At 40.1% G+C, this 26,719-nt stretch overlaps 1 protein-coding gene across 1 annotated transcript; it reads right to left on the bottom strand.

Annotated features, from left to right (window-relative positions):
• Positions 1 to 489: 489 nt before the first annotated feature.
• On the bottom strand, positions 490 to 26,002 carry DNAAF5 (dynein axonemal assembly factor 5). Its single transcript, XM_030284385.4, has 13 exons — positions 25,395 to 26,002; positions 24,612 to 24,796; positions 23,441 to 23,565; positions 22,894 to 23,009; positions 18,703 to 18,935; positions 16,086 to 16,298; positions 13,934 to 14,077; positions 9,914 to 10,082; positions 7,086 to 7,233; positions 4,678 to 4,828; positions 3,233 to 3,389; positions 1,879 to 2,070; positions 490 to 1,383 (listed from the first exon to the last, which is right to left on the bottom strand). Exons 1-13 carry the CDS (start codon positions 25,963 to 25,965, stop codon positions 1,244 to 1,246), a joined length of 2,544 nt encoding a protein of 847 aa, XP_030140245.4. The 5' UTR covers positions 25,966 to 26,002; the 3' UTR covers positions 490 to 1,243.
• Positions 26,003 to 26,719: the final 717 nt, after the last annotated feature.

Below are 26,719 nucleotides of genomic sequence, written 5' to 3'. Positions count from 1 at the left end.
TGGAGAAGTGGCCAGAAGTTTGACTTTGCCTTTAAGCCAGGAATAAAACTGGTCTTGTGTGTGTAATCAGTCTCAAATGTTTCTTTGGGAAGGCAAGCAGACATTGCTGTAAACAAATCATGGGTTGGTTAACAACTCTGTCACAGGCCTGAAAAGGTAAAGTTAGGTCAGATGGACAAACACAAGCACTTCCTCCAGCATAAGGAGCATGAACAACCCCCACTGAGTCTGTTTTTAGACTTGACACAAAGCCAAGGCTCTTGGGAATTAGAAGCAAAGAGTACTTTCTGTCTGCAATACAGATAATTTAAAATACCCACATCAGAATCCTGATTTGCCATGATTGGTGTGTGAAAAAAAACCCTACCCCACTATGCTGTACACAAGCATCTAGGAGCTCCCTTTTTTTATTACACAGCTGAGAATAGAAGATGACACCAAAACTTACACACTACAAAGCTACTGAAGGAAACCCCAAACAAACCAAGCTTTAACCTAAAGTCACAGAATTTAATTTCAAAGCAATATGCACACAAACGTTGCTTGCTTTCCAAGGCACAGTGGCATAAATGCAAAAACTGCAAATGACATATTTAGTACAAAAATATAAATACAGTTAATCTAAATGACAAAAGAACAGATTTTTCCCATGTATAAACCTTAATTTTAAAAATTCAGCTTTACTCAGTCATGACATGTAATACAATAAAAATAAAAACTATTATTTCAGTACCACTTATGTCCCTATTATATCCGCATAAATATGAATATTCAAAACATTATACACTTTGGTGCATTTTGAAAGAGAAGTTTGGCTGCTTTTTTTTTTCCTTAAAAAACTGGTCACCATATACCTGTGGTGTGAAGTGTGATTTTATCCATTTGAAATGCTTTTTGAAAGAGTGAATCCTTGCTGTATTACATTAGTTAACTCAGACATTAAATTATTACATTGTTAAATAATCTAAAAATTAAAACTCCTGAAAAAACATTCCTTTGTTAAAGCTTGTATCTGAAAAACCAATGCAAAGTGAATTAAAACATTGTTTTATTGCTAGGAAATACAAAGAACTGTTCAAACTGCAAAGAACATAGAATTGTGCAAATTTCACTTTCAAATGAACCAACAGTGAATTTAAACAGAAAAAAACAATCTATTTCCAGCTCAGCCTTTCTTAAGCAAACAAAAATACAAAGATAATCCAAGTCATAGAGATTTCACATCAGTTTCCTAAGCAGTGATTCACAAAGCTGATTCCTTGGCCGACTGAATGTGATGCAGCAGCTGATTACAATAGACGGGTGTTTGATGCTTGTGTACAACCCCTTCAATTTCTCTCACCAGCAGATCTGGATATAAAATGCTTCCTTCCTTTAAAACTTCTGTAAGACAAAAATATGTTTTATAAATCAGTAGCTGCTTTGTGTTTCTCTACCCAAGTTCCCTCAAAGTAGCTGAAAGCAAACCAGGAAACTGGAAATAAGTGATGCAGTGATGACAACACAATTCCTCCCTCTCCCATTTGCTGAGGTCTGTATTTTGACATTTATGTTCTTCAACACAGGCTGCTACACGAATAAATTCCAGAGGGCCCCTCCTGCAGGCTGGGATATGGTCACAGCTGCAGTGCTCCATATCCTATTCACCATCTCTAAAGTCTCTGGAGGTTCAGCTGCCCTGCTACCTCCCCTGGGGAGCACTGGGCAAAGCATTATTCTGCACACAGGTAAAAGTCAGAGCTCATCCACTGAAACCCAAAGAGGGCTCCAGCCTGGCAGAGTTATCCTCCACCTGTATGTGCTGCTTTCATGAACACCCAAAATGATGTTTTAAAAAACATTGTTAAAAATATAATGAAATATGACTGAAATTCTTACCTAGGACTGCTTTTTGAAGATTTTCATCTGGGTCGTCAAGATGTACCAACAGCTCTTGGTACAGAAACTCAACATGACCTTCCATTGAGGATTTCACATCACTGTCCTTTAAGCACTTAAACCAATCAGCCAAGGTGTGAGCAGCTGCCAGGCGCACATCACACCAGGCATCATCCAGACGCTTTAACACCTCTGAAAGGAGCAAGAACCAAAATGCTCTGTGAACACAGGAGGTGGCTTTTGCATTTAAAAAACAAATGTATTCTCTCAACATTCAAATTACTGTTGTATTTCTGATGTATTTTTCTCTTTTGAGCATAATAAATACATGTGTGCACTGCTCCTAAAACCCCCTCATTCATTGTTATTGGATGATGTTGTCCAAACATTTATAAAAGGCATACAGAGAAGTATTTAGATTAATTGAACATTATCTAGCATTTCTTCTAACAAGGAACTATGGATGTCTATTTATGCATTACAGAACTACAGAGTTTAATTATTTGTACACTTTATAAAACACAGCATTTCTATTAATTAGATACTAATTAAATTATTAAATAATATGAATTAATTAAATTATTAAAAATTACTGTTTCAGTGAATTACTGCACTGTAGACTATGTGAATATGCAAGATGGAAAGACATATACACTTTGAGCATAATCTGATAATGTATTTATCCAAAATAAGAATGTTTGTAGTTAGATTTCTAGTGTGCCATATAAGAAAAAATATCGGTTGTTAAGATGCTGAGTTAGGGAAAGCCAAATTTATTTGTCTGTATAAGAACACAAAACCTGGCTCAAAGCATAGTCTGTACTTCTGATTCATAGTTTAGCACTTTATCCTATGAGGCATTACAGCTCCAAGCTCTGACTCACAATATAAAACTCTAGATTAGAGTTTTCTTCTTTGGATTTTTATTTTTTTTTTTTTTTTTAGATAAAAACCCAACCCACTACCTATTCAGGTCTATTTATGGTACACTGAAATGGTTTGCTCTTGGCTCTCAAACACAGCACGGAGAACAATGTGACTTCCATTTATACACTGCAGTACTGCTCTGCTCTCACTATACTTAGCACATTATTTCACATAGTCCAAGCTCTGAAGCAATGCAGATGAGCTGCTGGCAAGCCCTGCACAAACCAAAGCATTGAGTGAAGTTCCACCTAGTGGTCTCATGGATAATGACTTTGAGAATACTGCTCAGTTCTGCCAAGCCCTTAAAAGTCGAGCAAACTGTGGCACTTTGAGTAAAAAAGCAAATCTCAACATTGCAATCTTGATTGAAACACACAAACAAACCAACAATGCCCTCGCCCCAAGTCTATTAAACCTTCACACATACCTGTGTAAGTGTTCTTAAACTTATCTGCATCAAACTGCCTCCCACAGACTTTTAGAAAAACATCAACAATACGACAAGCCATCAGTCGAGTAATTTTAGAGTCTTCATCCAGGGAAGCAATAACTTGGGGCATCAGCTCATCTTTCACTTTTAAGATCTACAGTTAATAGGGAAAGCATAGAAAAAATATGCTTAGTGTTATAGCACTTACCATTAGCTGTGCCAGATATTTGTTTACTTAGTTAAAAAATTACTATAAACATTACCCTGAAAATTCCTGAAGTTACAGAGCTCTGATTTTGCCTCTACGTTAGCTTGGAAAATTAAAATCCACCAGTCAATCACCCAGCTCATGAACACTCAGTATACAAGCAGATGAGTTTTATGTAACTCATATTTATGTTCAAGCTTGTAAAAGCTTTAAAACTTACTCTCCTTTAAGAAATAACCCCGAAGTGCCGAGAGGCGGAGCTGAGCGCTCGCACAGCAGCAGCAGATGGCGCGCCGACCCCAGCAGGCAGCGCCGGGCGGGCTGTGCCGGCAGCGGCGGAGTTTCACCTAATTCCGAGTATTTCACATCATCCCTTAATGCCAAATAGGCATTAAGGCACCGGTTCAGAGAAAAATATTCAGCTACAACAGTAGCTTCTGATATCAATGTTTCTGTATACGTGAACTCAACCAGTTATGTGTGTTTAAGCACTTTGTTCAATTATGGTCTGTTATAAAGACACTAAAGACTGTGGACATTTAATAACATTTAAATTAAATTTATTTTTAATAAATGACCTTGTATTTAACATTTTCAGTGCGTAATTTCCAAATGCTAATTTTTTTAGCAAAGAAGCTTCAAAAACACCCCCAGATTCAATTAATCCTTTATAAGGGATGGGTAACAACTCTTCAAGTGCTAGCACTCCAATGTCTATAGATATTCTTCATGTTCCTTTTCAAGTCCTCCTGTCTTTTCTCAGAATCTGTAGATGTTATTTTTTTCCCCCTAAATGGACCTGTGGGCTCCAAGGCAACCAGACAACTTGTCTTTGCCATGTGACAGCACAGCACATCCTGCTGGCTCCAGCGCTGCTGCACAGGCTCTGCCTGTGGGCCCAGGAATATCAAGCACCCAGATTGTTGTGTTCACAGTGGTCAGTAACTTGGGCTACAGAACTGATGATCTGTTAGGAAAAAATATCTACAAAATTTGATGCTACTCAGTTTTACACCTCAGCACTTTGCTGGCCTCAGATCTCTTATCAGAATATCATACTTTCACTAGTGATTGTTTCAGTCATTAACATTCAATTACAATTAATGAATTTTATTATGAACGCTGTATGTCCTTCTGAAAATACTATTTACCCTAAGGATTTATTTTTTCCCCCCCTTGCATTTATTTTGTTTTCCTGCCTAAGATTTCAAAGGATGAGAAAGAGAGAATTTACCTCTTCTGGTGAAAGCATTTCACAGTGGATGAGAGCCCAAAGGCACAATACAGCTGTAGCACGGATGGCAGCTGCTGTTCTTCCAGCATGCCACTGCAGATTAGGAGCCAGGATGTCTTTTATCACAGTCTCAAGGTAGCTAGGGAACAGCCTGAAGCCAAAAATAAGAAAGCAAAATAAAGGTTCATGAGAAAGTGATAAAGAGACTGACAGGATGTAAAAGAGAATTTTCCATCATAGAAACATAGGCAGAAAAGGGGAAAAAAAAGACTCAGTAAAAAAATAAATAACATCTTCTGAGGCAATGTGATTGTAATGTATGTGATAAGCTTTCACAACTTAATTTTTCTAGGTAGTATTCAAACAAATACCTAACATTCATAGAAAGGAGAGGCTAGATTTTCTCCCACTTCAGGCAATGACCATGCCTCAGTGTTATCTTGGCAAACTGCTTACCTTCTCTGTGTCTCACCTTCCCTGTCTGTGCAGTGGAGATAACACCCTGTGCAATGCTGTGAGGATTCCTTAATATCTGTGAGGCCCTTTGAGACTGGCCAGTGAAAAGTATTTATAATGTGAAAAGTATGAATGCTATTGATGACACTGATACAGCTGGGAGCCTACACAGAATATTTCAGCTCTCTTGGCTCAGAAGCTTGTCTCCCCCAAAGATGAGAGGTCTGTAGGATTTTCTGACAGTGCCAGTCCCCATACTAGGATTTTTTATTACAAACACATAAATCTGTGATGTTTTTGCTGATGCTTTTTCCTCTTCCTCCATTCATTGGGTTCTTACAATGCTAAAAGTTGCTGTGAGAGTCAGCAATTACAATAGGCAAGATTCCTTCACACTTATTTATTTACAGCTCAAACAATCTCAGATTAAGAGGGAAAAAACACAGATCTTACAAGTTAACTAATACTTTGCTGCATCCAAGGGGCATTAGTGGCTGGCTGAGGCTCAGGTTATCCACAGTGCCTGTGCCCTACAGGGCAGCTGGCAGCGTGCACACAGACTGAGCCCACCCTGGCTGTCCCACTGAGTTCAGGGCTTTGTTCAAACTGCAGCCCCCAAGAGCCAAACAGCACATCCCCACCCTGCTGCTTGCTACAGAGGCAACAAGCTCTTGTTGACTTTTCAAAGAGTCCTACACTGCCAGGGTGAATGAGTGGCCCCTTTAGTGATGTGCCAAGACACAGGAGGAACATAACAGGTCCATGTTAACAACTAACAATTACCAGGGAATACTTTAAAAAGAATCCAAGCTGCAGGTAGTCCCTGTTATCCAGGTTATTACCGACTAAAGCACAAGCAGCTGCACTCAGGTATGTACTGACACACACCTGCAACATTATGGAAATAGATACACCTGGCTGCTGCTTGCTTTTGGCAAGGGAGCCCTTGGACTCTGAAGAAGTCAGAGATCCATCCACTGCTGCTTCTTGTCAGCAGATGGCACTTAAGTAATAACAAGAAATCTGACATCTCATTAGACACATCTAAATTTGTAAAACCCTTTAGATGTGGTATTTTAGACACACTTTTGAGCACTAATAATTTTCTGTAAAGAAAGTTGTTGGAAAAAAAATAAAACTAATGATCACCATCATTCCAAATCTCCTTTCAGCTCCAAAGCTAAAAGCAGCTCTGAGCTGTCTGTGCTATCTGATCAGTAGCTGCTTCTGTTTTTAATAAAACCTTCTGTAAAACTGCAGTGAGAAAACAATCTGTCAAAACATAAAGGTAAATTCCATCAGCATTATGTTAACCATGGTGCTGTGCTATTTTTTAGAATGTTTGTTCTGGTGCCTTGAAACAGAATCAATAAATAAAGCAATATCTGGCAATTATCTGACTCAGTCATGTCAGACTCAAACACAATTAGGTGACCACACAACTGTGTTTAGCATAACCAAAAGCCTTCCTATCTACACTCTGAGAACCATTTCAAGGAGCTAAACAAATTACTGACAAGAGTGAATATGAGAGTGCAACTGGAACTGACTATTACTTCCCAACGCTATCTCTCATTACCATTACAATTTTATTTTTGCTGTTGCTGATGCAATTAATTTCTCCCTCTTTCCATTTTCAGATCTTGTTGTGAATCTGTGTAACTTAATTCTAAAAGTCAGTCATTTCCAGGAAAGGATGTACCCTGTCTGTGCTGTTTGTATTTACAGAGTTGATAACTTCATTCTCAACTGGATACGAGAGAAGTAAAAATTTTTTTTTTAAAACTACAGAAAGAAAACCAGAAAGGCTGTAGAAGATGGTGGGAAAGTCTTTCTTCTTCCAGCCATGCTCACATGGAGATGGTTATAGGGGTTAAATAACTCCCAAGGTCATTAATTCTTAATGTCACTGGAGTTTTCAAATAGCTTTGTGAAATCAGACCTCCACTTACCCCTGAGAATTGATGGTTTCACTTGCTTTCTGCAACAACTGGGATAAAACAGTGAAAAGCTTTAACCGCATCTGGGGATCTCTGTTTGCCTGGAGACACGTCTTCAGAACCAGCATAAACTCATCCAGAGCTTCACCTATGACAGGACCTAGCAAACAAACACAGAAGGCTTTTTTTCCAGAATACTAGTAAGTTCTGTTTAGATGTTTCATATAGGAGTGCATTAAAATTCTAACACAAGTGGTGTTAAAATAGTCATTAGCCTCCCATTCTTGCATGGCACTTGCTGAGGTATCCATGTGACACTGTGTTGGGTGGTGCACAAATCCCCAGGCTAACTCCCCACGGGCTCAGGTACCCCCAGTTTTGGCCAGGGCAGCCTGAAGATCAGCTCCCCACATCTCATTTAGCCAGCCTGGCATAGCTGTACCACATTTGGCCACAGAAGCTGTGGCTGCCCCACCCCTGGCAGTGCCCAAAGCCAGGTTGGATGGAGCTCAGAGCAAGCTGGGATAGTGGAAGGTGCTCCTGCCCATGGCAGGGATTGAAACCTGACAGTCTTCAAGGCTCCTTCCAACCCAAGCTATCCTATCATTTTTTGACTCTGGCATGGTTCTATCCATGCCACCCCAGAGCTGCTGGGACTGTCAGTACCAGGGGGCATTGTGGCTGGAGGATTCATGCTCTTCCTTGTAACTCTGCAAGTCTGGGGCTATGCACAAAGCTTTGGCTTTCTTAAACTTAATGAAAAACTACACTGGATCTGGCAGGACTCTCACACCTCTGGTCACAGCAGCATTAACTACACTTTTTTCTTCTTTCTAGTTTTTCCACATGCAGCATTTGAGATGTTCATGACTCCCAGAGGCACAGGAAAGGGCCTGTTTGAAAGGATTAGCTTCAAAACTTGGATAATACAATTTCTGCAGCAGCATTCCTTCTCCCTGTTTAAATAATGCTTATTTTCATCTTGTAAGACAATCCAAAATATGATGTATTTTAGAAGATACTTGAAATAAAAATATCTTCTAAATTAACTCTTTAGTTTGTTAATATTTTCACATCCTGCGATAAATTTAAACAATAAACAAACAAAACTCTAAGCTGTTATCCCAACATTTTAAGAAATTATTTTCCCACAACTGAGGGAAATTTGTGCCTTTCTCCTTTATAATGACTAACATCTGTCTGCTTCTAAAGAGGAAGAGTACATAAAGACTGTACACACGCTTTATTCTGCAAGTTTCTTGCTGTAGAATTCTCTTTCTGCTCTATTTTTGCAATAAAAAAACTACTTTCCTTTAGAAACTTCTTCAGCTTTGCATCCTTAAGATGCACATTCCATCCAACTCCACTAGCTCAGAAAACCCTTCCAGAGGAGACACAACACTGGTATTCATGATGACAAGAATATCCCTCACACATGGGATGGACAGATTGAAATATTCAAGCTTCCAAAACAAGCTCAATAACATTTAATAATATCTGGAAATTTAATGTTTAAAAAAATAATGAAAAAACCCCAAATTTCACTGTCTAGACTGAAGCAATACAGGGTGTTGAACTGCAGTTTGCTAAATGTCTGTGCCAACAAATAGATCTTTATTTTCACAGCATTTATTCAAGATACATTACTTCATGTGATTTCTGAGACATTCACAAGATACTACTACTATATCAAACAGATAACAGCAAATTCAACAGATGGAAAATAAACAAAATAAACTACATTGCTAATTTCAGCTTAAGCATTCGCTCCTGAAAAACAGTAAAAACCTCAAAATATGAATTGAGTAAAGCTGATTAAATTGATTAAAACAACATTATGTGTGGGAATGAAAAGAAAGAAAAAAAAAATAGCTCTAGGAGCTGCTGTGTCAGACAGAAAACACAGACAATAGCATATTACCAGTGTTGGGTGCAAGCCAAAATGTTTGCCCAGACATTTGATGATTTATTTAGCATTAAGGAAAACAGAGACAACTGTCTAGAAGTCCCTCAGTCATGGAAATGGGAGCACAAATATACAGAAAAGTTGGCCTCTCAAATCTTGTGCTGAAGTAACTTTTTGTTCTTTCCACAGATGAAAACCAAAAAAAAAAAGGACTTATGCTGGTTGCTGCACAAACCAACAAGTGGGTGCTTCACATTGGTTTAACGAGCAGTTTTTTTGAGATTTAAAGATTAAATGCACAAAATACATTCATTTAAAATATACCTGTCCACATCTAACAATGTGCAGGAGCCATAGTGATACTTCATGAAGTGACTGTTCCCATCCTTGTTATAACCAACAGAAAGGAAAAATACTAATATAAACAGGACTTTTCATTTTAATAATCTAAAAATGGGTGTCTAGGTGGAAAGGACTGCCTGTCACTGTGTCCCCTGCTGCAGATGCCAGCTGGGGAGCTGTGGCAGAGGAGTGCTCACTGTGCAGGACTGAAGGAGTGTGAGATGTACACCAGAGTGTCACTCCCCTCTGCACAGCCACGTGCTTCTTAGAGAGAGGTGGTGTCCTCTGAAAGACTAGTGAATAGATGGAATAAAAAGATGGATTTTTGGACACAAGCTACAGCAATTTGTCTCCCCTTAATCCTCACCTTTTTCATTCACCTGAAAGTACATTTTCCTTAAGTGCTTTTAGCATTCTCCCTGCAGCCACAGAATCTTTGGGAATATGAACTGCTTCAACATTTCTTTTGCTTTCCATCATGCTCTTTATTCTGTGAAGGTTCTGAATATCACACTGTTCATTACAAAACACAAGCTGTCTGCAGGCTGTGGAGATCCTGACTGGATTATTTTTAGAACTAAATAAGTCGTACCTGAATGGGTTGCAATGACCTCGAACTGCAACACTTCTGGGGAATAGCAGGTCCACCCTTCACACGACACTGCAGCCCACTCCAGCAGCTGAATTATGTGCTGCTTGTAGAGACAATGAAAACTTTCCAGTTCCTGCACTGCAGCTAATGAAGACATTGTTTTCTCCACCTGTTAGAACAGAGAGAGGATACTTAACTGAAACCATTAAAAACCCTCCAAACATTTAAAACTCACACTGTAAGAAAAGGGACACCGGAAATTTTTCATAGTTTCTATTAAACCATCAAGGCTGATATTTAATGTCTGTCTATACTACATCCATTAACTTTAGAAGTGAAACATTTGTCCTGATTTCAAAATGAAATCATCAGGAACACAGCAACCTAACAGCAAAAGGAGAGAGTCTCTAATCCATGTGCAGACCTATCCAAAACTAATCACATCATAAAAAAGGCTCTTAGTGGTTTTAAAGATGTAGTGATTTTTCTCCTTAATTTAAGAATGCTTTAAAACATAAACACATGGAATTTCTCACAATCCCAAGCCATGGTAGCTTCCAGAAACTATAGCTGTTGCAGGTAAGAGAAGACATGGCATTTCCCCTCTTCCCTTTCTCCCCCCAGCTTTAATTATGAAAGATGCTCTTTCTTTGTAGTAGCTGGGCAGGCTTATTTTGAAATTCTCAACTTCTGTTGCTTAGAAGTACCAAAACCCACTATTACATTAGAAATATCTTCATGTTTAGAGTTAAGACTATCCTATGAGACACGCAAATAAAACATGTACAAATGAAACATGCAAAAAGAACTACTAAATGGATTCCAGACATGAGCATGCTTGGCAAGGATGCCTATAGATCTTCCTAATCACTTGCAGCAGATGTGTTTCAAAGCAAATGAAAATTTGCTTTTACAGTTCCTGAAGGCTCCTACCAGAAGCATAAAACTTCTCCAAGGAAGAGATGAAAAGCGTGCTGGAAGCAGGATCTGTAGCCTTGGTGATTTCAGTAGACTGTGAATCAAGGATGGGGAGCAAGACACTGTTGGGAACCTCACTAAGGAATAACATGTGCTGCCAGCAGGGCCAGCTCCAGCAGGGAAAGATGGAGTGCAGTGCTGGCAGTGACATCATTTGACTCCAAGTGCTGCAGTAAAACTACAAATTGTACTCATATTTTTAATATTTTTAAGCTGAACTCAACCACACAAGTTAGCTCAAACATGTCTAGGACCTTTAGACTCTTCCAGACTAATCACTTGCCAGACAAAGATGTTTTTATGGAAGTACCAGATGTGGAGAAAATAAATGAGAATTCTAAGAAAAAAATAAATAAATCAGGATTTGCTAAGGACAAAGGTTACTCTTAAAGCAGGTTTGCCTGCCTCAAGCACAATAGATTTCTCCTTTACGGAAGCATTCTGCCAGACAGCCAAAACAGCTCAGATAAATGAATATTTTACATATAAGTTACTTGTAAATTAATTGTAACATTAAACAGAATGTGTCAAGACAGAAACTATTCCTCATTTTTAATCCCAGCATAACACATAAAACACAAGATTGTTTTCCATTGAACAAGATATACAAAATAATACATTGTTCACATATGATTTAAACTAAATTCTGTGGTCTCAAGAACGCAATTAAAAACAAAAAGAAGAGAGAATAAATTAAATATGCCAGCAGACTGATGCATACTTTCTCATTAAGCCGTGTGTCACAGTTAAATAAAAATAAAGGTGATTCTCTTTCCTCTATTTGAAAGCTAACAAGTGTAAGGACACAACATTTTCCTGCTAATAATCAGTGTGCTGAAAGAAGAGCCAGGATGGCACAGGGCACTGGTAATGAAACAAAACCTTATTTTTAGGTCACCAGTTAAATCCCTGACAAGCTCAAATCATGCCTGACAGACTCCAGCTGATACAGCTTCAGTCTCTCTGGGACTGTGACCACCCTGCTCCTGTGGCTCTGCTGTGCTCAGCTGGTGGTCCTGGTCCATTTCCTCAGCCCTCAGCAACCACAAACACAATGGACACAAAAATCAGGCCAGACCTGAGTGTTCACCACCAGGTTACAGCAGCTGTGGTCTCCACTATCTCAGTGCTCTTCTGTCCCCTTACAATAAAGCTTGAATTAAAGTTTTATAATGTAATTTTTTGAATAATTTATGTTTATACTCAAAATTTTTTGAGCCTCAATACATATTTCTTTTCTGAAGAAAAAATTCATACTCATACAGCTGTGATACTTTTGTTCTACATGTTCCTAAGCAATTCTAACAAGGACTTCTTGCCTTCTCCAAGCTGTACAGCTCACTTTGAAGTTTTGGAATAATCAGTAACCAGAGGAAAAAATAAAATTCAAGCCATATTTGTCTTTTTGACAAATTTGAAGTATTGCAATTATGTAATCTCACTGCCACATTTTGTATGTGTCTAGCTGAAAGAAACGCTAATGAGAAAAAGGATTCTCATCCAAAGTACTGTCAACTTAAAAAATCATCTGGAACTGCAGGAACATCTTAAACTTTTAATAATCTCAGGAGATTAAGTTTTCCATTTACAAAAATCAGGATTTATCTCCATGAAACTGCTTTCTTCATAGGAGTATGAAGTTGTAAGGTTTTAAATGGACACTGCTGACTTTATAGACCACTGCAGGGATAAACAGGCAAGATACCACAAAACATTCCAGATCCATCTAAGCCTTACCCAGACTGATTTTTTTTTGCCTAAAAAAAAACCCCAAGCAAACAAACAAAACCTCCAAACCCCCCCAAATCCCACTCCCATAAGACAGATCATCATCCCACCCCTCTTTGACCTGCAAAGTCTTTTCAATACTTGTTTCAAGCTTTGTTCCACTTTATTTCTTTCCAAAGAGCTTTCTGAGTGAACGCCTCCTCGGAGGCAGCCTGTCAGCTCTGGGGCCATAAATACTGATCCTACACAGGCCTTTGGAATACCATGCCTGGGAGCAAGAGGAAAGGAAGTGGAATAGCCACTGCACTTAAGGTGTGTGTTGGAAAAAAGACAATTGGGATAGGTCATAATTGTACTGCATGAGGATGGCTCGCTGATTTATATGATATTTAGCTCAGGGAAGAGAGAGGAAGAGAAAAATAAGGGGGTGAGATAATGCTGAGCTAAAAAAGCTCATCTATTATCTGGGCATGTACAGCTGTCCTTGATTTTAAAGCATTCCTGTACCATTTAAACTTTTGTTTCTTGTGGGGAGGTAAAAAGGTCAACTACTGTAAAATCAAGCTGATATTTGGCTAAAGATGAAACCATCACATTTTTAAGGCCAGTAGTACTCTTGACCTCTAACTGACTTGTTCTTTAACAGTCAGAAATAAATGTCAGTTTTTTCCTGCATATAACCAAACATTCACAGTGACTTATATCCACTAAAAGGTAAACATCAACAGTTCAACCAGCACCACCAGCATGCCCAAGGCTTTGCAGAATCCAGTACAAACATAAAATCTTGGACATTTCTTGTTCTGAAACTTCACCTAACTGTGGACAGGTGGTTAACACCCACCCAAAAAAAGTGCTCTACCAGGCCCATGGCTGCTCCCATCCAGCTCCAAGATTCCCATGCTCCAGTAATGCACCTCAAGCAATCTATTCTGAAACTTAACCTAAACACACTCACAGAAAAAGAAAATTGTAGTTTTAACTGCAGCTACAGACCTATACTTAGTGCTTTCGACCACAAAATAAAACTGGATTCCAGAGCCTTTTCTGGAAACAGAATGTATTTTAACTCTATGAGCTTTCAATCAAAGTTATGAAGAAACATAATTCTCCAGGCTCTGCTGTCCTAAATTGTAAATCCAACTCCAGACTTAATTCTGGTACTAACCATGTACAGTCTGTACTGTCAGAGGTGCACAATCTTAGACTAGCCACCAATACTCCCAACAAATAATTATAGCGTGTTTCCACAAAGTGTCTTATCAATACGAAAACACAAAAACATAACAAAATATTAAACCAGCTCATAGTTACCTTTTCTTTAAGGTCCTGAGAAGATGGTATTGCCATTATGGTCACCAAAACTTTCATTAGTTGTAAGCTAATTTCTTTGCAGTCTTCCTGGCACACTTCAATCAATGCTTGGACACAATAAAGCAGCTGCTCCATATAAAATACCTATTTATTAATAAAAGCACATACTTATTATGTTTTCTTAGCAAATATATGTTTTTCTTTAAAAGAGAGATATGGGAAATGACAGTAATTAAATCTGAGCACTGTATAATCTCTTACATTGGTAACATATTGGTAATTTCATGTTAGTTCTTCTAATTACCTATATTCTACTTTTTACAGAATACAATACAATCTTCTTACCACACTGTTTGTTTGTGTTTACCTTGTCCTGTTAACAAAATAAATGACCCTGCTCTTAATCATACAATGGTTCCACTGGTGAATAAAAGCATCAAAGCATTTTAGAGTGCTTGCTGATAGTACTTTCTCTTTCTCAAGTGCAATTTGTTAATTAATAACGTATTTGTTACAACTCTTTGAAATATTATTCCATGTTTGACTGTCTTGGATGAGCAATGACAGCTAAATACATAAACCAAAAAAAAACCTGAGCCTTTGCTTTTATCTCAGCCAATTTATCTCATTTGATGCCATATAGCTCATGTTATCTTGATCGAACTGATACCAGTTCAAGTCAATACTGTTGTCAGTTGGTTTGCCATGACTTCTGTGATAAAGTGCATCAGATATCCATGAAGCTGTCAGGGAACAGAAGGGGCCATTGTTACAAATTTACTCCTAAAAAATAAATTGAGTCTAGGAATAAGTTAGCCATAAGTGTTATTAATCTCATGGACATGGTCAATCCTTAGCTAAACAGTGTCTGTGCAGCATTTGCTGGCTAAAATAGAGATTGTTTTCCAAGACTAAGGGCTGGAACAATTCTGCCAAACTTTCAGCTGCAGATGGATCTGACTCCTGGAGCCAATGCCAAATGGAAGTGGTAAGCCTAAACCTCATAGCAATTTTGCAGCTATACCTCAGGGAATTGTTATTTGAACAATCAGGTTATAGTGCTTCCACTTAGATGAGCTCCTAATCATCACAGGCTTCATGGAGATTAAGGTTAATTCCTGCATCACTGGTACATATTCCATTAGGGAAGAAACCTAATAAGGGAAGAACTTGAAATGTATTTCTTACATTGGCTCAAAAAGACAATTAGGCCTGATTCAGTCTGCACACATGAGTAACTGTTTTAAGGGAAGCCTACATCTGACATGAAGTCAGAGTTCCTCAAGGCACAGCACTGGCCCTTTTTTGGTCATCTTAACAGCAGAGGTCTAACAAACTTCTGGTGGAATGAAAGCCAGGATTTCATTTGTGGGGAAAACTACAGGGATTCCTCTTGTGCATCTCTAACAGATCTATTTCTATATTTGAACATAAAAATGGTCTTTGGGCTCAGCTATTACCTAACGATGCACTTGGAAGTAAACTTCCAGTTGATAAAGGTCTTCCTTTAGACTTTCACTTGAAGAGAAGTAATCATGCCCAAAAGTTTGCAAAACATGCTCCTAAATATACACATAAAGTGCTGGCACCTGCCTTTTAAAATGGAAAATAAGAATGGAAAACAAAAATCAGATAACATTAAAAGGGAATCTTGGGAAACCTGACATGCCAATTACAATAGACTATAATAAATCTTCAGTCATTTTGACTGATGAGGATTGAAATGCATCATCTTGTTTGGATTGTGAACACAAGGAATTTCAAACCACGGGTTAAATTCTACCTCAGGACCAGCCAGGGTAGTCCTTTGTTAGTCCAGTACTTACTAAACAGCTGCTTCTCTGCCTGCCTTGCCTCTTCATTTTCTTACCACTATATGAAGTCTTTTAGAGCAGTCCTCAAACCTGAACCTACATCTGCTGAGAGAATGGACTGTTGGTAAGTTTTTGAAAGCAGCAGATTGCCCAGGAGACCACAACAGGGCCCAGGAAGAATGGGGAAGGTCCTGTTTTATCTCAGACACATGTCCACAACTATATCCTGAGGCAAGTGTGCAAGGGAGGGATAGGAATGGGAACATTTAGGGAGAATAAATGAAAAAGTAGTTTGGTCAAAGCCTGTATCCTGCTGTGAGTTTTGCAGCTTTCCTTACCTCTTCAGAGTGCTGACAGACTCCAGCCTGTGACAGTGTGTTGCCAAGCTGGGCCACATGAGGCTGTAAGATTTCTTTTGGGCTACCTCGAATCACTGCAGCCAGAACCATCACACAGGAGGCTTTGGGTGTCTGCTCAAAGGCTGGGGTGATTAATTTCAAAGACACCTTAGGGCTGACAAACGTTCCAATCAATTCTGCTGCTTTCACACTCTGAAAAAAGAACAGGAATAACTTGAGGATTTTCCTGAAAACACAAAGACCATTCAACATATCATGGCCTTTTTCTTTTTATGATTCCAGCTGTTATTTTAAATGCTTCAGCAGTTGCCTTGTAGGCCTTTTCCACTCGCTCAGTAATGATTATATGCATGAAGAAATTTTCTTGACATGTTCAGCAAACACATAAGGCATTACAAGCAATCTTCCCCACACCAGACAAGCTTCCATGAGAAAGCAGCACACAGAAACAAAGTGTACAACTTCACTGTAATAAAGTTTCCAATTTAGAGTAACCAGATGTTGCACATTTAGTGGTTTAGCACTTTGTCCCTCAAATACTGTTCTGAGGCTTGCCCTTAATGCATCACCCTGTTTATTAAAAGCTGCAACTATAAAAAATGAAAGGAGGAATTTTTTGTTACTGTACTATACCTTGAAGCTGACATTACAGATCTGGTTAAGTGTGGAAGAAATGCCATGGGGGAACTGCCCACTGCTTTCCATCTTACTTTTTTAACTGAAAGGCTTAAATTACTGTGTGTTCCCCCCACGGTAGTGACACCCTCTGATCCCATTCCTGCCTTGCAGTTGTATCAGGGTTGAATTCCACACTAAATAACACCACACCAGGGCTTATTGCCTGACTGATGCCCAACATTTACAATCGTGCATGCATACAGAAACAATCAATTCCTGCAGCACTACCTGTGCAACAGGAACACTTCTTCAGTCCCACAGCTGTAATGGTTGGCTCATTTCCCCAAAGATGAAAGCTTGTCTCCCTTTCTCTATCATTTATAGTCTAGTGATTTAGCTATGACTTTTTTTTTTTGCACCTAATTAATACTTGAATCATGCTAGTATTTTTTGTCTCAATAGAAACACATAGTAACGAGTAGAGTTTAAGTCTGCACTGTATAGAGCTGTTTCTGTTCACAAAGACAGGACTCAAAGGACTTATCCTCTGTGTAGATGTAAACTCCATTCTTCTCCATATTTGCCATAGAGAAAGAAAAAGACACTTAATGCTCTGAAAACTGGACAATACAGCGGAAGAGTTCAAAAATATGATTTCATACATTTGTATGGATCAATTTACTCACTTTAATAGGCAAAAAAGAAATGCAAGGGTCTCATTTGGTATTGCTAGACTGGAGAAAGACACGGACATTTCCCAAGTTGGTGGCTGCTCTGAAATGGGTTCCTACAGTGACAAACTAAAGGAGGTTATCACAGTACCCTGGGAAACTGCATCACTAAGAGATAAAAGGCATCCCAAACCAAAAGTTGCTGACTCTTATGTTTGGCACAAAGAAAAGCACAATTAAATACTGATATCATCTTCTAACTGGGAATAAATCTCTTGGAAGCACCTGTGAGAAGATTAGTGGTGGAATTCCAAGAAAGAGACAAGTATGGTCAATAAAAGGCAAGGGACAGCTAATGTGCTGCTTGAACACATACTTTGGAATTTAGATTTATAGCAATAAGCAATTGATAGGAAGTTTGACAGGACAGCAAAGCTACATAGCCTTACTGTCTTAATTACTTATGTTTTCTTATAGCCCAGCTGAGACCAGGAACCTAAAGAAGAGCCTGATTTAGGGTTGGACTATCTGCATCCAGTAAGCAGAACACATTCTTCCAATTTCCCAAAGCAATAAAATTTTTAACTTTAGAGTAAGTTATATAGATATATTTTTGTTATACATATGTTCTCTTCCTTGTGTAGAAACAGGAACAGAAGATTTTATCTTAAAATTGTAAAAGCATTTGTACCACCTGTCCTTCTTTTGCTAAATTTATCTCATCTTCAAATGCATCTGCTTTACTGGTTTGTTGATCAAAGTGTTGAAAGAATCAAGTGTTAGTAAAAATCAAACTAATTATTTCTCACAACCCCCTCACCCTGCATTTTCCAAGCATTAAGTCAAGGATTCAAACACTGAATATGGGTATCACATGGAATAAACATACCTCAATATATGGTTGGATTATGGAGCAGGGGGAGGTAAGGGAAATTAACTTGAAAGGGCATGACCTGCACATTTTTTTACATTGAATTTGTTGCCCCAAGGCTTTTACACTTTAATTCACTGCTTATAATTTTCAGAGAGATTATTATCAATGCTTCATGGGTTGGCATACAAACTAAACAGTATTTAAATAACTTTACTATTGGTTTTCATACCAGTAATAGAGGAATACATTTATTTTAATAGATTCGTGAAGTATAATGTGCACATGTTTTTAACATCCATATAAACCTGAGCCTGATCTTTCACTCATGGGCAATTTCCAGTGACCTAAGGTAAAGTCAACTTTCAGAAGACAGACTGAAGACTATAAAATCTTTATTCAGTGTACAACAGCTACTTTAACAGATCAAACTTACATTTTTAACCACTTCACTTTCTTCATCTGAACATGCTTGGTACAAAGTTCTCAGCAGCAGCTCCATGTGTTGGGTGATGTGATCCTCTGCATGCAGCAATAATGTGTACAGGAGCTGGGATGCTTTGATCCTTGTGCTTCCAAGCCAGTCTGTGATATCATGACAGAGACCTGGGAGAATTTTGGAAAGGTTTCTTGACACAAGTTCCCGACAACCCAGTCCTGGTCGAGTCTCTAGAAAAAACAAAAACAACCCAAAAAGAAATATCAAAGGAAAAGTCCATGTATAAAAATGTCAGAAAAGTTTAGAAACTGCAAGGTAAGAGCTCTGGGTGTCTGCTTCAGCACAGAACAAAATACTCCAAATGCTGCTGAGGAATTTATCTGTGCAAGTTGCATTTCCTTGCAATATATATTGCAGAAATAAAACTCCAGAATTAAATATTGGAGAATTAAAACTCGACACAGCTCTTTGAACATTTATGTATTTATTATTGGATGGTGATTTAGATTTCATGTTTTAAAATGTTTACAGAAGGAGAAGAGAAAGAGAATTGAAATCAATGTGTGTCTTTACCCACTTTGGAAAACACAGCTACATAATTCACTTTTAATTTTGATAGCAACACAAATCCCATGAAAAATAAACTGAAACACACACAGATAAAGAGAAGAAAGACTTTTTCATGCAAATGCTGAGCTGAATATAATTTGGAGGAGGAAAGAAGGTAGAAGGCACAAACAGTACAGAAGACATGAGCAGCAGTAAAGCAGACAGTATCAATTGTGCCCTCTAAAGGAAAAGGTTCAAAGTGGATCTGGCAAATTGAAGGCAGAAAGGGCACAGAATTATGGCTTGTACAGATGCCATGTAACAGATCAGGCCAATGAATTGATAGTGTTTTGAAAATCACAGCTATTATATAATCTCCTTTCTAAGGCTTTTCTAGGAGAAGCAACTCACTGAAGTGCCTCTTCAATGTTTCAAAAATTGAATAATAAATTTAAAATTATGATACGGGAGTTGGGGGGGGAATATTTTTTTTTTTAAGACTGAATTTAATTTGTAATGACTTTGTGGAAAGTGAGTTTTTGCAGTTATCTTTTGATTTCAAACAGAACCCAAAAGTGTTACAAATATATATTCCCTGCCTCAGCAAAGGATGCAGATTTTTGGATAACTAACAAACTTACATTTCCCAATAAATACCCACTGTACTGTTTTGGTAATCATTAAATTTACTTGTTAATTAATTTATAAATCACTGAGATCTGAAGAGCAACTTGACCAATATCATAAACATCTAACAAACATTTTGTTCTGTACTTTACAGATAAAGCTGTGACAGCCCTTTCCAAAAAAACAGCAACAAACTTTTTTAGAGATTTTTTTTCCTGCGGTCTACTTTCTTTTCTTAACACTGTATATGTTTATACAAACAAAGTCTGAAAAGTTGTTCTTTGAGAAGCACAATTTCATAATTGCCACTCACAATGTTCACATGCTGTTTTAAGAAAGAGACATCATTCATTATGAGGTGTCAAAATACACGGAATGTGTGAGTGCATTTTTTATTTCTGATACAGAGTTCTGTAAATGCTCAGGAAGAAAATGACTGAGCTGTCTCAGGATATTTTCCTGCACTGGCCTGTGTAACTACAAACGCTAAAAGGAAAACTGACTAAAGTAAATGGTCTGAGGATACAAAAGGCTTAGAAATACCTCTGAAATACCTACCTAGGGAAAAAAGTAAAATTCAAGTATCGGGACATGAATTGCTGCTTTTGTCAATGGGGGAAACATTCTGGATTATGAAAGCTGACAATGAGTAGCAAAAGGTCAAATAAAGAAATCAACTTGAGACAGCAAATACAGACTGACATCCTATTGGACCTGAGGCAGAATTTTGTTTGAAGAATTTGGACCATTCTTTATCAGCAATTCCTTCATTTCAGATGTTCAAATGCAGGCATTTATCCCTGTAGCTACTCCTGTCAAAGACTTCCCTGCTATAAACTGTCTGCACCTGTATCCTGAGGCAATGAGTGTGGGGCTCAGAGCAAGATGAGCAGTGCCTGGATGACACCAGCTCTCCCTCTGGTCCCCTCTGACCTGCAGGATCTGTCACTGGGAGATCAAAGCAGGGCTCCTGTGGCAGGTCCATTAGTCTGACAGCTGGACAAAGATACTTAAGTAAAATGTACTACAGACTCACAGTTGGAAAAAAAATATTTCACTATACTAAAGTCACATGAAATGGCAGCAAAGTAATAAAATACCCCAACAGAAACCCTCCTCCCAAAAAACCAAACCAGCAAAATGCTCGTGGAGAGCAAACAGAAAGGACACAGATAATAACAATCATCTATGCACAGGCTGTGGTAGGACACACATAAGGTATATTAGTGTCTCTGATAAAGTTTCGTATCTGTAGGATTAAGCAGCCAATTATCCTTTCCTCTGATTTTTCTTCTATTTGTCACATCAAGCCTGACTATTAATAAGACATATAACTTGGAAGTAAAGATAAACAGCAAGAAATGATACCTAAAAGTCACCATTAACTTGTGACTCAAGTCCAAAATTATCAGGCCATTTCTTTAAAATACTCTTTAGTATGTGCACATATATATAAATACACACATATATGTCACATTCAAGCCCTAACTGCATCATTCTACCAAGAAAAATGCATGAAAATTCAATTTAATGTGGGGCAGGAATATTGCCCAAATTCATGAAGCATATCTATTGTGCTAAGGAGATTATTTACGAGATCACATATCATTTAATTATGAAGTAATTGGTACATGTCACTTTCTAAAAAGCCCCAAAACAGCTTACACACACAAACCACAACACACACCTAGACAAAACTAAGCAAGGTAACCCCATCATCTGTACAAATGGTAATCACTGTTCCAAGACAATGAAATTATACCTTTTATGACCTTCACTATATCACGGTCATTGCAAAATAAGTGACTGGAGCTTAGACACTCAACTTCATTAGTTTGTGTCTGTTAAAAGATTCTCTGACTGCCAGGAGAAGAAATATGTTTCTGCCATGACTAGTGGAGGTAAAAGCGTTCTTCAGCATTTCCAAACCCCTAAGGTAAAATCATATCTAAAATAAGGAGGAAAGAAAAAAGATTGGGAAGGATGACAGATCAACTTGCCTGCCTTCAAAGCTAAACATTTCTGTCAAACCAATCACCATTATGAAGCACTTCCCCTTTCATTCAAGCATTACTGAGTAAAACAACTTTAAAGAAAAAAAAAAAAAAAAAAAAAAAGAAGCGTAATTTCAAAGAAGAAAGAACTCCGGAACCCACTGTCATGGAAAGGATTTTGCTGCTGGGTATTCTGTGATGTGATTGTCATGTAGGCACAAGTCAAGCATGAACCTGTTCTTTCACACCAAAAGAATTTTTGTTCAGTTAAATATGAGTATTGAGATCAATAAATGAGCCAGTTAAACTCTCTCGCCCCCAACTCCCATATGCATATTTTTAACATTAACTTTGTAAACCCAAGGCAGGAAACAAGCTTCAAGCTGCTGCAAACACAGTGTTTGAAAACCACCTATAAATCATAGGGTACTAAAAAGTAAAGTACCCATTCTGCATATCTTGGGGCTTTTGTTTATAATAAAGGAAATTACTCTGTTCCCACATTCTTCATGTACACTGGCAGATTTTAGGGAGCATCCCAGTGTCTCACAGAGAAGTCTGAAATAATTTCATTGCAAATTTTTCTTCAGCAACAATTATCTGGATCATTAATGCTGTGACCTGCACTCATTATTCAAGGACTTAGGTCATGGGTTCTTTTCTCCTCCATTTCTTTCCAGTCATTTCTGTGCCCATTGTGCACCTGGCTGCTGGTTGATGTAGAACTTACTCCTGTTTCTGCACCTTTTTTTCAGCATAGGCAGCTTCATTTACTTTCTCCAAAATGAATTTTTGGATTAACCAAAAAAAAAAATGAATAAGGTTACTGAACAATCACTTTTTAAAATTTAAATTTAATAATTTAAATAATTTAATATATATTTTATATGTGCTACCTCTCTACATTAATATTACATATTGTAATGAATATTACACATCCTGCTCTGCTATCAGTACTGCACTGCAGCTGTTGGAGATTATTCACAAAGCAAAAAAACACTTTCAGTGCAACATTTACCTCCTTTGGGATAATGAGATGGTGAAACACTAAAATCCATCTTATCCTTCAAATCTTCTTCATTCTCTTTCTCCCATTGCAAGCCTATCTTTTCCCAGTAAGTCCAAGCCAGTTTCCTAGATATAAAATAAGAGTTTTATACCACCATTCCCCCAAATAAAAACACTTTAAAATGAGACTTTTGGAAAAGCTGACTGCTTGAGTTCAGCTGGAAGGATGGGAAGCATTCCTGCCACTTAACCTAGGCACATTACATTGAGAGTTTATATTTCTTTTGTACTCAGTGACAGAGGCCTCTTCTCCCAAGGGATAATTCTGTCCCTGTCCACCCCTGTCTTTGTCTCTCTCACATTTAATTGAATGTAGCATGAAAGGAGAATATAACAAAAGTTACTGAAGATAATGCTAACATTTTCAGTCTAAGAAAAAACAAACTAACAAGCAGAAATTGAGGTTTTGTCCACCAAGCAAGACATCTGTGAACTTAGGAACACTTCTTTGACATCTATTGAAGGGCAGGGGGGGAAAGACTAAATGTTCCTCTTACGCATTTTCAGGAATTTCATCAGTAAAGCTGCCAAGCAACAGAGGGATCAACTTGTGAAAATATGAGTATCTGTCTCGTAGGTGCAACAACCATTCTCCAATGACAGTTGTTACAGCGTGCCGCACCTACAGGAAGACAAAAAAACTATTTTAAAGGTGTCAGGAACATAACAGAAAAATAATAAAAACAATATTTGTTTTCTGTATATAGGACATGGTAAAGCACATCAATACACTCAGAAGAAATTACAGGAAATTACAGCATTTCCTCATTTGCAGGAAGCATCTTAAGGAACACACAAGGAATCACATTCTCATTTTTCACTCTGGCTTAGTCAGTCTTAGACTGTTTGCTGCACAAAAGCACAGCTCTGAAAGGAAGACAAGACACAGATCTAACACAGAAAACTAAATTCTCATGGTTAATTCCTCCTGAGAATTTAAGAAATGTACATTTCTTGGGAATTTGTAGCTTTCCAAGCACACCTCCAGAAGAAAATATTCTCTGTTCACTACAAAGGAAAGATTAATCTTAAAATTACTGCTTCAGTTGCATCTTATAAAGGGATCCATACCATGTTTGTTAAGCATCTGAAAAGGCTAGAGAAGGAAGGGCCAGAAAGATGTGAGAGAGAATTTAAGACAGAATTGAAGACACCCATTAGAACAAAATCCTCAACACCCTGCTGAACTAGACCACAGTCACCAGCATTGGTTTGGGATAGATCACAACTGATACAGGCTGGGTGGGACATTGTCCTGGTTTCAGCTGGGACAGAGTTCATCCTAGCAGCTAGTATGGTGCTATTTTTTGGATTTAGTGTGAGAACAATGCTGATAACACACTGATGTTTACTTGTTGCTAAGCAGAGTTTACCCTAAGTCAAGGACTTTTGGGCGTCTCAAGCTCTGCTAGTGAGGCGCTGCACAAACAGCAATGCCAGGACAGGTGATAAGAGCTGGGAGTGAGCAAGGGGCTGTGTGGTCCTTAATTCCCATCTGGGAATAAGCCATGACAGATTAAATATGACAGACATATTTACAGATCGCAGCTGAATGCAAGATAGCTGAAAATGGGGAAAAGCAGGGAAAGAAACACCAAGAAACCCACGCCATGGGGATGGGTTTTAAACAGATTTAAAACAAATACCAAGAAAAGAAGAAAAGCACACCTTGGGAATCTCATCAAATAACCTCTGGGCCAGATGAGACAGGACATCATCCACAGACTTTCCATTCCCAAACTGTATCACTGCTCCAGTAGCCTGAATCACATCAACACGAACTCTGTAGTGTTGGTGGGAAATTGACTGCATTAGGGGTTTTATCAGAGACTCTGATTGCATATGGAAGTGCTCTGTTAGGGCAGAAAGACAGAAACATCAACCATGTGAGTTCCCATCGTGGGCATGATCCCTGTCCATGGTAGAGGGCTGGAACTACATCATCTTTAAGGTCCCTTCAAACCCAAACCACTCTCTGATTCTATGTAGCATGGATATATCCATGGCTCCAACAGTTGTTGGGGCCAGCAGTAAAAGATGATTTTGGATGGACTAATGCATTTGGTGGGGGGTAGGGGGTTAATGCTGTTCTGTAATTCTATTTCTTTCTCTACGTGGGTGATGGATCTGGAGCAACATGATTTCTGTACCACTGTGAACAGCAGCCTGGCTAATGTTGCTGTGAATGTTGCCCGCTCCATGAATTCTGTTCATGGAGCAGGCAGCTTCAACTTTATACAGTATCAGAGTTGAACACTGCCCACAAACCCGCCCCTAGCCCCCCCTCGTGTGTTACCCACACCTAACAACTCAGCTACACTCCCGGCATGGCTCTTGTCCAACAGACCCTCTAAAACCAGCAGAACACACCTGTGAGGGCGTGAGGAGGATCCCTAGCATCCCTCCCTCGGCCCAGCACACCCTCCCGGCGCTGCCCGTGCTCAGCCCCACCTGGCACGGCCCTGGCGCAGGCCACGGCACAGCTGCAGCTCTCCCGCCTGACCTCGGCATAGTGGTCCAGCAGGGTGGCCTGGAGGACGCGGGCGATGTCGCCGAGGTAGGGGCCGGCGGAGGCGCCGCAGCGCTGCAGCAGGAGGCGCAGCAGCTGCACCAGGCCGAGCCGCAGCTCCTCGCTGGGCTCCGCGCCCTGCGGCGGGCACAGCCGCTGCGCCAGCGCCGGCAGCAGCACGGGCAGCGCCTCGCAGGGCCGCTCGCCGTGGGCGAGCCCGTGGCGCAGCAGCTGCAGGGCGAGCTCCCGGCACCGCTCCGCCGCGTCCCCCGCCAGGCAGCGCGACAGCGGCCGCAGCAGCCGCGCCGAGAACACCTCCTGCAGCACCGCGCCCGGCAGCGCCCGGCCCTGCAGCTGCGCGCCGATGTCCTGCAGCGCCCGCAGCCGCGCCGCCCGGCCGCTGTCGGGCTGCTGGAGCACGCTCAGGGGCCGGGCCAGCGCCTGCGACAGCTCGGCCGCCGCCTCGTTTGCCGCCCCGTTTGCCGCCCCGTTTGCCGCCCCGGCCGCCGCCATGTTCCGGCTCCGCGGCGGCCGCGTCGCCAGGGACGCGCGGGCCGTTTGCGACGGCGGAGCGCGCTTTACGGCCGTGGCCGGCAGTGCGCGGGGGACGGCGCCGAGGGAGGGAGAGGGAGAGGGACACGGGGACAGGGAGAAAGGGATAGGGACACGGGGAAAGGGACAGGGACACGGGGAAAGGGACAGGGAGAAAGGGATAGGGACACGGGGAAAGGGATAGGGACACGGGGAAAGGGACAGGGACAGGGAGAAAGGGATAGGGACACGGGGACAGGGAGAAAGGGACAGGGACACGGGGACAGGGACAGGGACAGGGAGAAAGGGATAGGGACACGGGGAAAGGGATAGGGACAGGGACACGGGGACAGGGAGAAAGGGATAGGGACACGGGGACAGGGAGAAAGGGATAGGGAGAAAGGGATAGGGACAGGGACACGGGGAGAGGGACACGGGGACAGGGAGAAAGGGATAGGGACAGGGACACGGGGAAAGGGACAGGGACACGGGGAAAGGGATAGGGACACGGGGAAAGGGACACGGGGACAGGGACAGGGTCAGGGAGAAAGGGATAGGGACAGGGATAGAGACAGAGACAGGGATAAGGGATAGGGACAGGGACAGGGACACGGGGAAAGGGACACGGGGACAGGTATAGAGACAGAGACAGGGATAAGGGATAGGGACAGGGATAAGGGATAGGGACAGGGACAGGGGGAAAGGGACACGGGACAGGGATAGAGACAGGGATAGG

Source organism: Taeniopygia guttata, chromosome 14, assembly GCF_048771995.1.
Source record: "Taeniopygia guttata chromosome 14, bTaeGut7.mat, whole genome shotgun sequence".
Taxonomy (NCBI): Eukaryota; Metazoa; Chordata; class Aves; order Passeriformes; family Estrildidae; genus Taeniopygia; species Taeniopygia guttata.
The sequence above is the reverse complement of the archived record's forward strand: the minus strand, read 5'-3'. Positions and strand labels throughout refer to the sequence as shown.

Excerpts from the sequence above, each read along its gene's own strand:
- DNAAF5 (XM_030284385.4), bottom strand. The coding sequence starts at position 25,965 with ATGGCGGCGGCCGGGGCGGCAAACGGGGCGGCAAACGGGGCGGCAAAC. Across the intron at positions 7,234-9,913 it reads GGTCATTGCAACCCATTCAG|GTCCTGTCATAGGTGAAGCT; the intron begins GTACGACTTATT and ends TTTGTTTGCTAG. Across the intron at positions 3,390-4,677 it reads AAATGCTTTCACCAGAAGAG|ATCTTAAAAGTGAAAGATGA; the intron begins GTAAATTCTCTC and ends TATTAACTGTAG.